General features: G+C 43.3%; 1 protein-coding gene across 4 annotated transcripts in view; it reads right to left on the bottom strand.

Annotated features, from left to right (window-relative positions):
• Positions 1-7,647, bottom strand: part of ZDHHC2 (zinc finger DHHC-type palmitoyltransferase 2) — a 76,093-nt gene extending 68,446 nt beyond the window's left edge. For all 4 annotated transcript variants that reach the window (XM_060136571.1, XM_060136573.1, XM_060136572.1 and 1 more), the window contains exon 1: positions 7,431-7,647. In XM_060136571.1, the coding sequence (XP_059992554.1) occupies positions 7,431-7,557 (127 nt within the window). In that variant the 5' untranslated portion in view covers positions 7,558-7,647. The remainder of the gene's footprint in view (positions 1-7,430) is intronic.
• Positions 7,648-15,079: the final 7,432 nt, after the last annotated feature.

The following is a 15,079-nucleotide window of genomic DNA, read 5'->3' as shown; positions in this document are numbered from 1 at the left end:
TTTTACAAGGACTGTTGCTATTATAAGATGACCATGAAGATAAGCAAATTACCTTGAAACTATTGTACTCTTTGGGTACTTGGTTTTAAAGGATGTAGAGAAAAAGGTTTTTTGATTATTGCTTGGCATTTATTTTACTGAAGAACTGATCTGGACCATTCTGTTCCTTTAGGGTGGTGATGCTAGTGAATAAATCCAGAGGTCAAAATACTTTATAGCAGGAAAGCTTAACTGACACTCTACATGAGGAGAAATTTCAGGATACCATGGAGAAATACTGGCAAAGAAATAAAGCTCAGTGATCTGTAAAAGCACTTCTCTTTCATTTGCATTTAAAAATGTAATCAACAACATATCTAAAATGAACTACCATCAATATGCATTTTTTAGAGTGCAGAGAAGCGCTAAGATGATAAATGCAGCAGATAGTTTTGCTCCAGTGTCTCCCAAATAAAAATGGATTTTTAACATTTCTGGCACAAATATTTAAAATTGAATTTAAAAGTCATAGTCAGATGAAAAGTCAAATTAGGAAAAATGCTACACAAACGTTTCAAATGTGATTTAATTTTGAACGGAAAAATTTCAGGCAATCATAGCCAGTTACTTTATTGCTAACATATGCTTCTTAAGAAATCAGGTCATCTACTTCCTCCCAGCTGCCCTCACCCCACCCCCTGCCCTGCAAATTCCACCCTTTTCCATTCTCAGCATTTGACTGAGATAACAATTAAGATAACATAAAATTACCCTTAAAAGAATTAGAGAAAAATATTTCAACAATGTTTAATGGACGATTAAAGAAATTAATTCAATTATGTTATGCTTTTATTATTAATTCTCTGGTATATATCTACATGGTTATATAAAATCGTAGGCTTCCACATACTATTAAGACTATCTTTCTAAACAATCTTTGTAAAACTGTTTGCCCAACGGAGAACATTAAGAATCTATGGCAAATCTATCATTTTGCAAGTAAGATGAGATAGTATTTCTCCAGTCATGACAATGTTGCAGTCTCAGGGGACCCACGAACTCACCACTTCCTAGAGGAAAGAAGGCTGAGCGATGTGATACAACAGTCAAAATGCATGAAATCAGCAGTATAAATTACAACATGTAAGTCCTGGTTCCATTTTTCTGAGAAGAAAAACCACAAATTTTCCATCAAGATGAAAAAGAAAAACAAACGAAGCAAACAAAGTCCACTGAGAATCTTCTCACTGAGAACGCTCCATCTATACTAATCTCTGGAATATTTGTCTTCTTGGTTTGTTTGGTTTTTGTCCTCCTGGCACTTCTTCCTACCACGGAGGCCAAAGGGATCAAACACCTGCTCTTGCTAAATAAACCCTGTTGCCTGGGATGTGGGCACAACAACAGCTCAGCCAGCTGATGCTCCCAGAACCATCTTTATGGAGTCACAGGGCGCAGGGATGGCTCCAGGGCTTGGGATGGCTGGCCACTAGGGCGGCAGCTCCTTCCAAGGGTATGACGTCAGCTCTGCTTCACCCACCTTCTCTTGGTTTCTGCTCATTTTCTAAGCTAGGTTCTCCAGTCTTCCCATGGATTCAATGAGGTGTGTTCAGGAAGTTCTCACATTTACTCACCAAGCCACAGGCCCTAAGCTGAGAGCACCGTAAAAGTTGCCCAAGCATTGGGTAAGAAATGAGGCAACTGAAACAACCACATAGTAAGCAGCTGAGGCAAAAATTGCTGGTCATAATCTCGCTCTGAGATATTTATATGTGGTAGATTGATAATATGATTAGACAGTCATCACTAGTGACGTGCTCTCCATCAGCTCTTCTTACCTGCTGTACTGATCATTCTGATTTAACACTGGTACAGCAACCAACTCACAGGCTCCCAGGACTGGGGTGGTTCATTTTCCATTTCTCCTTCCTGCCCCTGTGCCATGGGAGCCGCATTTTGAAAGTTACCAACCCTTCTCCTCATGCACAAGCTGGAGGGAAGGCTTCAGTTTTGTTCTGTTTTGTTTTTCCAGAGGCAATTTTTCCCCTTAGCTGTGAGGAAAAGATGTCTATTCAGTTCTCCTCTAAATCATCTCTGTGGGGAAAAAGTGCCTAGCACATAACAAAGGTTAAATAAACACTTTTGAATGAACCCTGCTCAAACCCCTCTGAAGCTGGCCTCTTTCTAACCTTGCAGAAATGCACCTTCTCTAGAGACAATTATCTTGACTTAAGAAACCATCCCTTCAGCTTCTGCTTAACTACTGGAAACACTTGAGCAAGTATTTAATTTGATGGCATGGACATGGCATTCTCAGTAAGCATCTGAAAGTAAACTTTTATTCTCCACAATAAACCTTAAATTGAGTTTGGACTTCTAGACCCTCTTCTCTTACCTATTTACTTTATACAATTGTTTCATAAAAATCAAAGACATTAATTCATTAGACTTTTAGTGAGCACCTCTGCATGCTAAGTACCATGGTAACTGCGTTACCTATGTCATGTCATCTCTGATAGGATTTAATAGCAAACAGTAATGCTGCATTGTCCAATATACAAATTAAAAAGTTTTCTGACACACTAAATGGCACCAAGAAAGCATTAAGCAGAGGCTTTTTTTCTCCTTTCCCACTGACCGTTTATATTAAAGTCAAATGGTACACAGGTCAAGAATGTGGAGTATATCACATTTTATACATTTGAATTTTAGATTTGAAGAAATATTGAGTTCTTATCCCTCTATTTAGAGAATTAAAAATCTTGAAAGTATTTGATAATATCAAGAAAAGTTAAAGAACTAATATATTTTAAATCAACTGTCAACAAGAAATAATTTCTAAGTATTTAGGCATTAAACATTCAGCATGTGCACATCTTCTACGGATGTGCTTTCTGTGTCATTTAAAACTATTTTAATAATTATAGACTTGTAACACTTGTATTCTCAAGATCGTTTGTCGTCAGTTTTTTCTAAAAAAGTTTTAATGTCCTGCATAATTTAAAAAAATGATAGTTTACCAATAACAAAAACACAGTTCTTTCTCTGTGGGGCTCAAATTCCTTTCATGATGGAAAACAACTTAGAGCCCCATCCAGTCTCCATCCTTGAACATGCAATGGCCTTGAATTAATGGTAGATCATAACAGAATCCACGTATGAGGTTTTATATGTTTTATCCTTAAAGATATCCTTAAACGAAGGAAAACGTAATTTTCTATCTCCTAAACTGATCCTTAAGTATGTAGACTAATCTTATAATTCTTGAACATCTTCAATAATCACTGTGGAATACAAGAGGTTGCAGTCATTTCTGAGAGGTGTTTATTAATAATAAAGACTGCAAAACCATGAGTAAAACCCCAATATTCTAATGGTCTGACTTCTAACATAATCCAGGGTCAGCAATCTATTGCCCAAGGGCCGTCTGGCCTGCTGACTATTTTTATAAGTAAAGTTTTATTGGAACACAGTCACACCCATTTGTTAAATTATCTAAAGTTGCTTTTGTGCTACAACAGTAGTGTTGAGTGGTTGTAACTATCTGGCCCAAACTATAAACCCTTTGAAAATTCTGAAATCATTATATAAAGGCTGTTTCCCTTACTTTCAGAGCTGTGTTAACTCTTACTAAACAACAACAATAAAGTTTAATGAACTTGCTAAAGGACTTCATTGGGCTAGAGAGATTTGGTGAGGGGTTTGCAAGGAAAGGGAGACATTTTAACATTTGTACCAGAGAAGCTGAAGTCACATTGGTTAATTTGGAAAAAGGACATAGAACTGGTAGCAACTCTTGGACATTTAATGTCTGCATCTACAAATGCCAGAGAGAGTTGGCCTAAATGATCTTTAAGCTTTGCAATCTTCATGATTCTCTGAAATGACTTCAGTAAATCCATAAGCAAACTCAGAACCACATGAGCACACAACTTAATAATAAATGTTTCATGGCACCTGCCTAAGGTGAAGGCAGGGAAGGAATACATTTTAGAAAAGTGGAAACCAAAATTATTAAACAAGGGTATGTGGAGCTTTCTGGTACTATTCTTGAAACTCTTCTGTAACTTTGAAATTATTATCAAATTAAAAGGTATAAAAATAGTTAAAACAATTTTAAGTGTTAGCACTTAAAAGGGAAAACTTCAGTCACCGTATTCCACAAAGTTAACGCAATGACTGACATAATGGATCTGGAAAACACATACGCCATGCTTAGTATGTTCCCTGAACCAAGCACGCCTGCAGATTACTGTCATTACTGTTCTGCATCCTAATTACCCACCTTACAGATTTTACCCTTTGAATTTATCTTACTTTATGGAAAATGAGCTAACTAGTAATTAAAGGGATCCAAAGACAGATAAGACATAAAAGAAGCTGGAGTGGAGAGAGTAGTAGGAGGCAGAAGGAGGGACTAGAAGAGATCAGTTAATCAATTGACTAGATAAACATGTTCTGAAATGAGCACACATAGCAGCAGCTCTATTTTATCTCTTCTTTGGTAGATGAGGAAGGAAACTAACCCCAAATACTTGACTCTCATACAATATATGTACATCCCGTATATTTTTTATGTACACATATTCCAAAAAGAGATATGAGTTTATTTTTTCTAAATACAAACACTAAGCAAACATTATGCTAATTGAAAAAGTGCCTAGAGAGCCACACACATCCACATCCTTAAATATAGAAACTAACTGTAATGAGAATCATTATCTCCAGTTTCCAAGGATACCAGGGTAAGCACTACTCCTAAACTGCAGTTAATTCAGCAAAGGGCACAAAGTAATTTATATTCAGGGTCATCTCTGCTGACAGCAGATACAGAAGGAAGGCCAGGGTAAACCGCCCTGTTTTTCTATTCTGTTTGTTACTCACTCTAATTCCCAACCCCCAACCCCCATCCCCTGGTCCCAACCCTGGCCAATGTTTTATGGGTAAAATTTGGAAAATCTGATGGTAAACAGCAACTTCCAAGAGAAACAGAATCCACAAAGGGCAGGGCCGTCAGATATGCGAATAATGCTGGGGGGTTGGGAAGGCTGGCATTCCTCTTTGCTTTGTTTGTGAAAAGGAGAGAAGCCTGCTTTTCTGTGCCTGCCACACCAGTGGCCCCCTTTCCCAGTGCCTGTAAGGGAACTGTACAGTTAATTTCAACCTCCCACCCAACCAAGGCTATCCAAGCTTTTAGAGCTTACCCCTCCTAAACTGTCACAGCGTCTAGAATCAAATTCATTTTCAATTTTCTCTGTCTTCTTGACTCTAGGATCTAGACGTTTCATACGATTACTTACATTTGTTTCTATAGCCTTAATATAAAAACTACTTTCTGACAACTTCAGAGAGATTGCCTCTGAATTATTTTGTTCTTGTTGTTTATTCAAGGCTATTTATTGCTTTCAACATGACACGCATTGTACCAGGTGAGGGAGGCAGTCATGAGAAATGATATGAGACTTCACTTTTGATTTCCAGGGAAAGTATCAAAAACAGGCCATGTCACTTAGGCAGTTTAAAAAGAGGCGTTCCCCTCTCAAATTTTCACTTACTAAAATAGTGATGTGGAGTTCATGGATACTTTAGATTTATCTTAAACTTACAGAAATTAAAATAAAAATATATAAATAATATTCAGATAAAACAGCGGTTTTCCATTTAGTTCCTCCCCCATCACCTGTCCACTCAATACAGTAAGACATACTATGTAGAACTCAGCTGGGACAGAGATAATTGTAAGGGAAGAAAAGCTCTCCCAGCCTTCATGGGTTTCTTCCTGATGGGCATGAGACTGCATCAGGCTAAGCTTCTTATCTTAATGTGATAATGTAGGCAAATAAATTGCCTGTTTTGATAACTGAGGTCTTCTGAGACTTTTCTCTTTTGCACTAGTTACAGTAATTGAAACTGCTCACTGCTTCTCTTTAAGAGAAGGAATGAAATACAACAAACGTTTCTAATAGTTATGTAACATTTCAGTATACCTCAATAAGGCAAGTTGTTTTAATATTAACAGTTAATACAAAAAGTACGTTTCTGAAAATTTTTTCCTGTACATTTTTGATAACTTGAATGCTACATACTCAGTTGCACTGTCTTGATGATTTCGGTACCCAATCCTTCTTTTTTTTAAAAAAAGCTACTTTTGTACTGAAATATTGTTTCTAAATTCAATAAACAATATAGTAATAATATCAAATTTTAAAACTATATGAAATGGGAAGTTAGTCTCAATTCTGTTAGAAGTTTTGCCAGTAATTATTTTGGTGTATTATTCTGACACCTATTATTTCTCACAAGGGGCAGCATTTTGAGGTAAGATGGCTTCAGAGAAGATTCTATGACTGAATCTTGCAGCTTGCAAAACACTTAAATTGAGAAGGTTCAACTAAACAGGCCACCGTTTAACCTTTCTCCTGGCCTCACGGGAAGCTAATGCTCCGGAGGGCGAAAACACAAAACACAAAAAGCGTTCACAAGTCACTGGCAGAAAGGTCATCCTCTGGTTTATCACCTTTTCTGATAACACAGATGAGTTTTCACAAAACCTCTAAGGTAGAAACCGGCTTACATTAAGAAACAGAATTGTATTCCCTAATCGTGCGCAATCAACTTTTTTCCTTCTCATCTTCAGCGCTGCAAATACCCCATCCAACCGATTCTGGAGCCTAAAACTTGGACTGGCGCCACTTGGCTCTCCGGATGAAGAAACATCAGATGGTCGCCTCCTTTCTTCCTTCTATTATTCTAACATGTAAATTACGGTCTTGCGTACTGCATGTATCTTCGAAAATACTTTATAGTAGCTGACCACCCACCCACCTCCACTTCACTAGCAAGTGTCCAATTGGCAACGCTCAAAGATCATAAAGGCAGCAAAAACGCCCCTGCGGGCTGTCACAAATTTTTAAAAAGTGGATTAAGGACAACCAGAAACGGGCAGCTCTGACACGCGAGGCCACCGTCCCCCGCGCCGGTCTGGCGCAGCTCAGATCCTGGGCCCAGCTCGGAGCCCTCCAGCCTCCAGCGCAGCCTCTCCGGGCCTCACCCCTCGGCGGAGGCTGGGGCGGCGGACACCGCCGTTGTCCCGGGTGCCGGCCTGCCGAGGGCGGGGGTGGCTGGGCTGCGCGAGCGTCCGGGTGGAGGTAACACCGTAGCCGGAGAGTTGCGAGGGGAAGGCGACGGTAGCGCGAGTGGAGGGAGGCTGCCGCGAGATTGTTTTCGGCCGCGGCGCCGGCCGAGAAACAGCCAGTTGGCGGCGCACGGGGCGCGACAGACTCCGGGGTGGGGAGAGCGGGCGCGCGGCACCGCGCGCTCGGCGTCCCGGCGTCCCGGGACTGTCGAGTGGGCGGCGGAGGGGGCGAGGGGCGAGCGCAGAGGCCGCTGAGTGGCCGGGCCGGCCCTCCGGGGGCGGGGGGAGGACCGAGCGAGGGCGGGCGCGCACTCACCTATGCACAGCTGGATGGCGTAGGCGTAGTAGGACCAGCCGAGCAGGAGGCTGATGAACACCACGGGGATCCAGTACAGGACCCGCCGGCACCGCCGCCTGACGCTGCCCGGGCCCGAGGGCGCCATCTTCCAGCCGCATCCACCTGCCCAGCTCCGCCGCCGCCTCCGCCGCTGCCCGCGGGCCTGGCTCCGGGGCTGGCTGGCCGCGCCCGGCGTCCCCGGCGGGACGGGCCCGGGGGCGGCGGCCGGTTGCGCCGCGGCCACTGCCGCCGCCGTGGCGCTAACTCCCCATCCCGCAGCCCCGAGTCGGCGCCGCGGACTCCCGGCTCCTCCGTCCGGCGGAGGCGGTGGCTGCGAGAGGAGGGCGCGGAGAAGGCGGACGGTGAGGAGGCGGAGGCGGAGGCGGAGGCTGAGGAGGTCCGGGAGGAGGAGGCCCGGGAGGAGGAGGCCCGGGAGGAGGAGGCGGCGGAAGCCTCCGCCCCGCCTCCGCGCGTCCCGCCCGCGCCCCAGCCCCCCCGCGGCCTCCTGCCCGGCGCGGCCCGCTGCGCCCCCCGGCGGCCTCTCGCGGCGCTCCGGGCCGTCCCCGCTGCGCCCCGGGGCCTCGCGCCCTCGTCGCTGGGCACCTCAGGGGCGCCCGAGGCGGGGAGTGAAGGCGCCCACCTTGGCCCGTCCGCCTCCGGCTTGGCCCCTGGGCTGAAGCGAACGCGCCGGGCCGAGGGCGAGGACCCTTGGCGGCGGACGCGGGCCGCGGAGACGCGCGCGGGGCATGGCCGGGGAGGGGCAGCCCCGGGAGTCGTGTGCACTGACCGGACTCCTCGCTGGCCCCGCGCGGACGGGGCGAGCCGCCACCCCTGGGGATGCGCCTCGACGACGTCCTTAGGCGCCGGGGCCAACGTCCGTGCCTCCTGCTAGGAAGGGAAGCCTCAACTTGCGGGTCCCGCTAAACAGGCGGGGGTCAGCGAGGGCGGGGCTGGTGCTCCAGACCCGGAGGCTGGCGCGAGCGGCTGGGGCGCCTCTTTTGCACGCGGCGTTTTGGGGGGACGCGGGAATGCACCACCAACAGGGGCTGCGGGGCCGACGTCCGCCGTGGACTGTGCGTGAGGAGGAAGCACCTTGGGTTGTGAATCCAGAAACCACCGGAGTTAGAAACACAAATCATGTGCTCTGAGAATTTGAACTCTTTTAAGCCACTTAGGGATTGTAGGAGCAACTATCGCCACCGCCGCCTCCGGAAAGGCCGGGGCTTCTCTTGGTGTACGCTTTTTTCCCAGCCGGTTCTTCACTACAGTGTTTTCTTTTGTGGTGGCAATTCTCAACTTAGCATACAGCTGGTTCTAAAGTGGTTGCTAAAAACCCCGAAAGAATCCTGAGGGTAGTGAGACTGAAGGCCCGGCTTTATGGTTGGTGAAACGGAAAAGAAACGAATGCTTCTGAGATTGTTTTCTTTCTCCTTTCCTCTAATTATGAACGCACCTGACTCCGCATGGAAGCACCCCAGTAAATGGAGTGTCTCTGAATTATGTGCATAATCATTATATATAATGTGCACGATTTTAACATTAATGAATATATGTGTGTACACTACACAGCAACCATATTGGATGAAATTACTTTGTATTCATCTGTAGAATGAACAGATAAAAAGAAGTACTGATTTGCATAAAGAAATTTAAGCTCTTATGTCTTTGCGATTATCTTTCTGAGATCATTTCTATCCCAGTGAATCACTGCATATTGGTATAACGCCTTATACCCTTTATGGATATCCTATAGGGTAGGTTAATATAAGAACATAACTTCCTTGGAATACTCAACTTTTCCCATGGATATCAAATTTATGCTCCCAGTCCGAAGACTCTAAAAACAAGAAACAAAAGTTCGTACCAGGACTGATATACCTCCACAAAATGAGAAAATCAGTGTTGAAGGTCACTGAAAAAGTCTAAGGAATGAAAAGTAAGGGATCAATTTTCCCATACTGGAAACAGTGGAAGAAAGTGCAAAGTGTGCCTCTTTAGATATTAGATGCTATAGCGCCCTGTGCTGCTTCTCTGCAAACAGTCTTACAGGGTCTTGAGATCAGAAATTGAGAACATTCGACAGTTTTCACATCTTTTACCCTTTTGGAAGAATATGCAGGTGTAACATCTTTGAAGGAGGCGACTTTTTTTTTTAAAGATGCTTTTTTAAAAATTTTAATTTTTGGCTGCATTGGGTCTTCGATGCTGCACGCAGGCTTTTCTCTGGTTGCGGTGAGTGGGGGCTACTCTTTGTTGCGGTGCTCAGGCTTTTCATTGTGGTGGCTTCTCTTGTTGCGGAGCATGGGCTCTAGGCGCACGGGCTTCAGTATTTGTGGCATGGGGGCTCAGTAGTTGTGGCTTGCGGGCTCTAGAGTGCAGGCTCAGTAGCTCAGTAGTTGTGGCGCACGGGCTTAGTTGCTCCGCGGCATGTGTGATCTTCCCGGGGCAGGGCTTGAACCCATGTCCCCTGCATTGGCAGGCGGATTCTTAACCACTGCGCCACCAGGGAAGCCCCGAGGCTACATTTTTATTATGTATCTAACATGCTATTGTTCATATTTATAATAAATATTTGTGGAATAATCGCAACCTATTTTGAGTCATTTTAAGAGTACTACTATTACTGAGTTCTCCAAGGGTATCACTCTTACCTAAAAAAGAAAGTCTGTCTCAGGAATAATTGTCTCTAAAGCCACATGATGATAGGATTTAGCTCTGCCTAGGCTCTAATTAGACAGGCATGAACATGCATGCACAAATGTAAGCTCTTTGGGGAGTAGCCAATCTCTAGATATTAGGCTCTGATGAGAGTGGAAAGGTAACTTTAATTTTTAGGACCAGAGAGCCTTTATTTTGGGCTTGATTTAGAGCTGTGCATCAACAGGAAAACAATTTGAAGGTCATCAACCGTTAAGAAGAAACTTCACTGGAGACTTAAGAGAGGAACTTCACTGGTGACTTAAGAGAAAAGTACAGAAGGTTCAACTCACCAATTTTAGATACCCAGTAAGTCATATTATGAATTCCATGTAATAATTTTGATAAAACTGCTACAGCTATTTATGAAAAAACGAGTCAGCCACTGCAAAGGAGGGAGAGGGTAACAGAAAGGCAAAGAAGAAGGGGACAGCCAGGCAAGCATCAGGGCAGGGGAGCATCTGAGAAGAGCGAGTCCCCCTGACCTGGCCCACGCAGTCCCTAAGAACCGTAGCTCCGCCCTTACCAGACCTCTGCCTCCATGCTCCACCCACTCAGCAGTTTTATGGAAGTCATTCACTTTTCAAAACCCCTATCATCATACCCTGACCCCCACATAGGAAACGATCTTTCTCTTCTCCAGCCAAGATCGACTTTGAAATAGTCCCCAGATTCTCCAGTCCCCAAACATCAAATCTGTCTTGCCATCCCAATACTCCAAATCTTCCTCCTACTTCCAGATCCAGATTAAAAATGTTTACTTATTGCCTTTCATAGTATGAATCGAGAATAGCCTTAACCAAGCCCAGGGAGCCCCTGGACCCAGCCTGTCCCTGGGGAGCATGGACCTCCATTCATGCTGCCTATTGCAACCTCATCTCATCTTTTCAGTCATACCACCTTAGAGCGGTCTGAAAAAAATACCGATAGATCCTCTTTCATTGTTTTCTTAAACTAAGCTTATCACTCTTTGGGGGAAAAGAAAAATCCCTTTAGAAGTCAGAAATCCATGACATCAAGGACTCCAGTATTAATTTGCATTTTCGTAATAGTGGCCACCATATTCTCTGTGGGACCTTAATAGTATGCCCAATCCACGCATCGTTTCTGCACACAAGTAACATAAAAGCAGTCTTAGTGAACTTTGTTTAGGGAATGTGGTTCAAAGTGCTGCTAAGATACACTTTGGTTCTCAGAGATTTATAGTTTGCAGTCAACCTGGTGTGGAGTGGAATGGAATATAATGGAAGAGAATTTCAAAGTCCTAAGGAGTATCTGGTGGATTGGGTTAAAACGTTAGGAAAACAGTAAAGTGGGAAAAACTCTGGCAAACCTTGCCTTTCAAGCCCTGTGGGATCTCTATGATAGTGTTAATAGCATCTTGCCACTAGAGGGCAGGCGCACACCAAGCGGTGCAGCTCTCCTGACATCTTTCTGTAGAGCTTTCGATAGAATCAGCCACTAGTTTAACCAAGCCAATTATAAATTATGAATTATAACTGCATGACTAATTATATATACTTATAACTAATTATAATTATGTTATATTTATACAATTTTATGCTATAATTTAGTGGCTAATGAAAACCATATTGAGAAAATTGAAAAGAATGCAAATTGCTCTGTTTCTGCTTCCACTTCTTTACAGTTTGCACGAAGGTTAATCTCTTTAGAAATAAAATTGGAACTTTTCATTTAAATGAGTGCTTTTGCCTACACCAACCCCCCCCTCCCTTGCCCCTACATGGGGAGAAAGCAGAATCTATGAACCCAAAAGGTGAGCAGATATTTTCCTCTCCATGGACTGGCATGATCTTTAAGTGGTGACACAATGGCAAAAGTTCACTTAGAGATGATGAGACGTGGCCACTGTGTGGAATGGAGAGTTCAATGGCCAGCAGAGAATGACCAAGGGCAGCAGAGTCCTGCAGTGCGGTGGCGAGCGTCCAGCAATGTCAAGGCCAGCAATGGCGTCCTAGGAGACTGTTCTCAGCGGCAGGCCCTTGGCCAGCCATCAGCTTCCTTTGTGTCAGCTCAAGCTTGATTCTCCAGGCTTCTGGTTGATTCTGTGGGGTGTATACATACTCGCAAAGACATTTTTTGTGTAAGTCCACTGGCATTGACTTGTGTTTGCAACCAAGAACTTTGACTGGAACAGAATTTTAATTTCATTCAGCATCCCATTTCTTAAAGGGTCATGGAGACTGAGGCGTTATGAGAAGTAGGGATACAGGAATTTGGGAACAGGGGAGCCAACTAGGTGCCTTCAAATTGCACTCTCCAGACCTGCACTGTCCAGTAAGTACCACTAGCCACGTGTGGCTTTTCAAATTTAAATTAAAATTAATTAAAGTAAAATAAAATAATTCCATTTCCTTAGTTGCAGCAGCCCATTTCAAGTGTTCAGAGCCACATGTGGCTAGTGGCTACCGTACTGGACAGTGAAAATCTAGAACATTTCCGTCATCACAGAAGGTTCCGTTGGAAGCGCTGACTAATCTTGTCTGAGTATTCATGTGGCAAGCTCTATATTTATAATTGCAAGAAACAAAATAATTGCCTCTAATTAGATCTCTACTGTTTTACAGAAACCAAAAAAAAAAAATGAGAGGTAATAGGAAGTTAAAGACACTTTTAGGTTAATAGTATTACGAGCTTTCTTCCTTTGAAGACGAGAATCTAAAGAGTCAGGAGCCACACTAAAGGGACAAGAGGTCACATTATAGATTCTTCAACCTGAGGTTTATATACAAATAATTACTTTCAAGGGATATGCAGGGAGAAACATATTTCAATACTTCACTCAAATTCCTATCCATAAAGCTAGATCTTGGGTTTAGTTTTTCATCCAATAGTGCTCGATACAGCCTTATTCTGGGATAACTCCAGCCTTTGAGCACAGGATCGTCTGTGTTCATCCAGTGGCCGTCAGGACACTTTCTGTTCTGTTGATTGAGCAGATAATAACTGGGGGACCGGAAGAATAATCGGTTATATTCAGCTCTGTTTCTGTCAAGCTGTAGGCTAGATTAGTCATGCTGGATTTTCTGTATGGCAGATGTGGGAGGGGGGTGGAATTAATATGTCTTGCCCAGTGGTTTGTAGAAACTGACACTGGCTCTGGTTCAAGACACTCGTTTGTCCTGAAAAAAAAAAAATATATATATATATGTTTAATATTAATAAGTATTTCCAAGTGTTGTCAAAGACTTTAAATGTAACTTAGAGATCAAGCTCACATTGCAATTTGTTACTGTAGAAGGGAAAAAAAAATTTTACCAGGGTTTTCTCAGGCCTTTAAAAAGAGCAGGGAAAATGGAGAATAAATATTTAATGATGACATTTAACAAAAAAGTATGTTGGCTTCAGATTTGTAGTAGAAAAAAATTTTTGATTATCAGGGATTCTTCCATCAGCTAGAATGTATTCAGTGTAAGTTATGTCTTACACCTCAGAGTCTTTGAGTCTACAATTATTTTCAAGTGATACTTGGACACTGGATTCTGAATTTCTTTGGACTGTTTCACTGGTTGCTAAAACCTTTCTCCATTTGCTTATATTTCAGTCTTTTTGATAATGGGTCATGCTATGAAATGCTAGATTGGCAGTGGAACATCAATAACCTTTATATCTGGAATATGAGACAACATGGGTTTTTTGTTTTTCAAAAACTCTATATAGTGGTTGAAGGTTCAAAATCCAAATGATTAGAGGTTTTGGATTTTATGCTTTAAACCAAATAATGGGTTTGGGTAAAAAATTTTCATTCTTTTAAGCTTTCCACGAAGTTTTAAGCCACAAAGTTTTAAAGAGAATTATCTTCATAGAAATAGAGCCAGCTCGGACTACCAGGGACAGAGACAGTACATAATAAAAAGAGGCCTTTGGGATTCCAGACTTCTACAAGTGGGAAACCACTGAGGAAATTGCACAGCTGCAAACACGCGCTACCTTTTATGGAAAAGGAAGGATGACTAAAGTGGCAGAACCAAGAGCCCAGAGAATAGATCTAAGAGCCATGGAGATATTCCCAGGCAGGAGTAATACTAAATGTTTATCGAGAACTTCCAGCACTTTAACATACTTCCAGAAATGCTATCAACCATTGACTCCTTCATTCCTCCAGTTTCCTGCCTTTTGAAGAAGAATGCCTAGAATGGCTATGCTATCTCTGTTCCACCATTGTACAATATATTGTATATAGGTTTTGTGTGTGTGTGTGTGTGTGTGTGTATGGCAGGGGGAGCAGGTAACTTGTCTTGTTCATTCACACATTTTCAGGTTGAAAGGAACTGTACTAAGGGACCTGTACTTAAGGACTATACCCAAGGAGCTTCATCCATACCAGGAACTGATTTAGATTCTGCAGTTCGAGCTAATGCATTAGATCTTGTGGACCTTGGGAGTGGTGAGTATATTTTGCAGGTGGGAAGAATGTAAATAATTTGTGGCCAGAGGATGCTCTGGTGGTTTTAAAAGACTCCTCAAATTCTTTGACATTCCTCCCTTCAAGAGGCAGAGTCCAATTCCTCTTCTTGTGAGTGTGGTTGGATTTAATGACTAATTTTTAATAAACAGGATATAGCAGAACTGAGAGAGGGAAACTTTAGAAACTAGGTGGTAAAATGCATTGTGCCTCTCTCCTCTATCTTGGATCATTTGTTCTTGGGGAAGTGAGCTGTCGTGTCATGAGCACCCCTGTGGATTGGCCCAGGTGGCAAGGAACAGAGTCCTCCAACCAAGAGCCATGTGAGTAAGCTTGCTTGGAAGTCGATCCCTCAGTTCCGGCCATGTCTTCAGACTGCAGTCCTAGCTGTCAGCTTGATTGGTCATCATGAGGGACCCTGAGCCAGAATCACCCAGCTAAGCTGCTCCTGAATTCCTGACTCTCAGAAATTGTGTGAGATAATAAATGTTTTCTTAGACCACTT

This window comes from Lagenorhynchus albirostris, chromosome 21 (genome assembly GCF_949774975.1).
Source record: "Lagenorhynchus albirostris chromosome 21, mLagAlb1.1, whole genome shotgun sequence".
Taxonomy (NCBI): Eukaryota; Metazoa; Chordata; class Mammalia; order Artiodactyla; family Delphinidae; genus Lagenorhynchus; species Lagenorhynchus albirostris.
The sequence above is the reverse complement of the archived record's forward strand: the minus strand, read 5'-3'. Positions and strand labels throughout refer to the sequence as shown.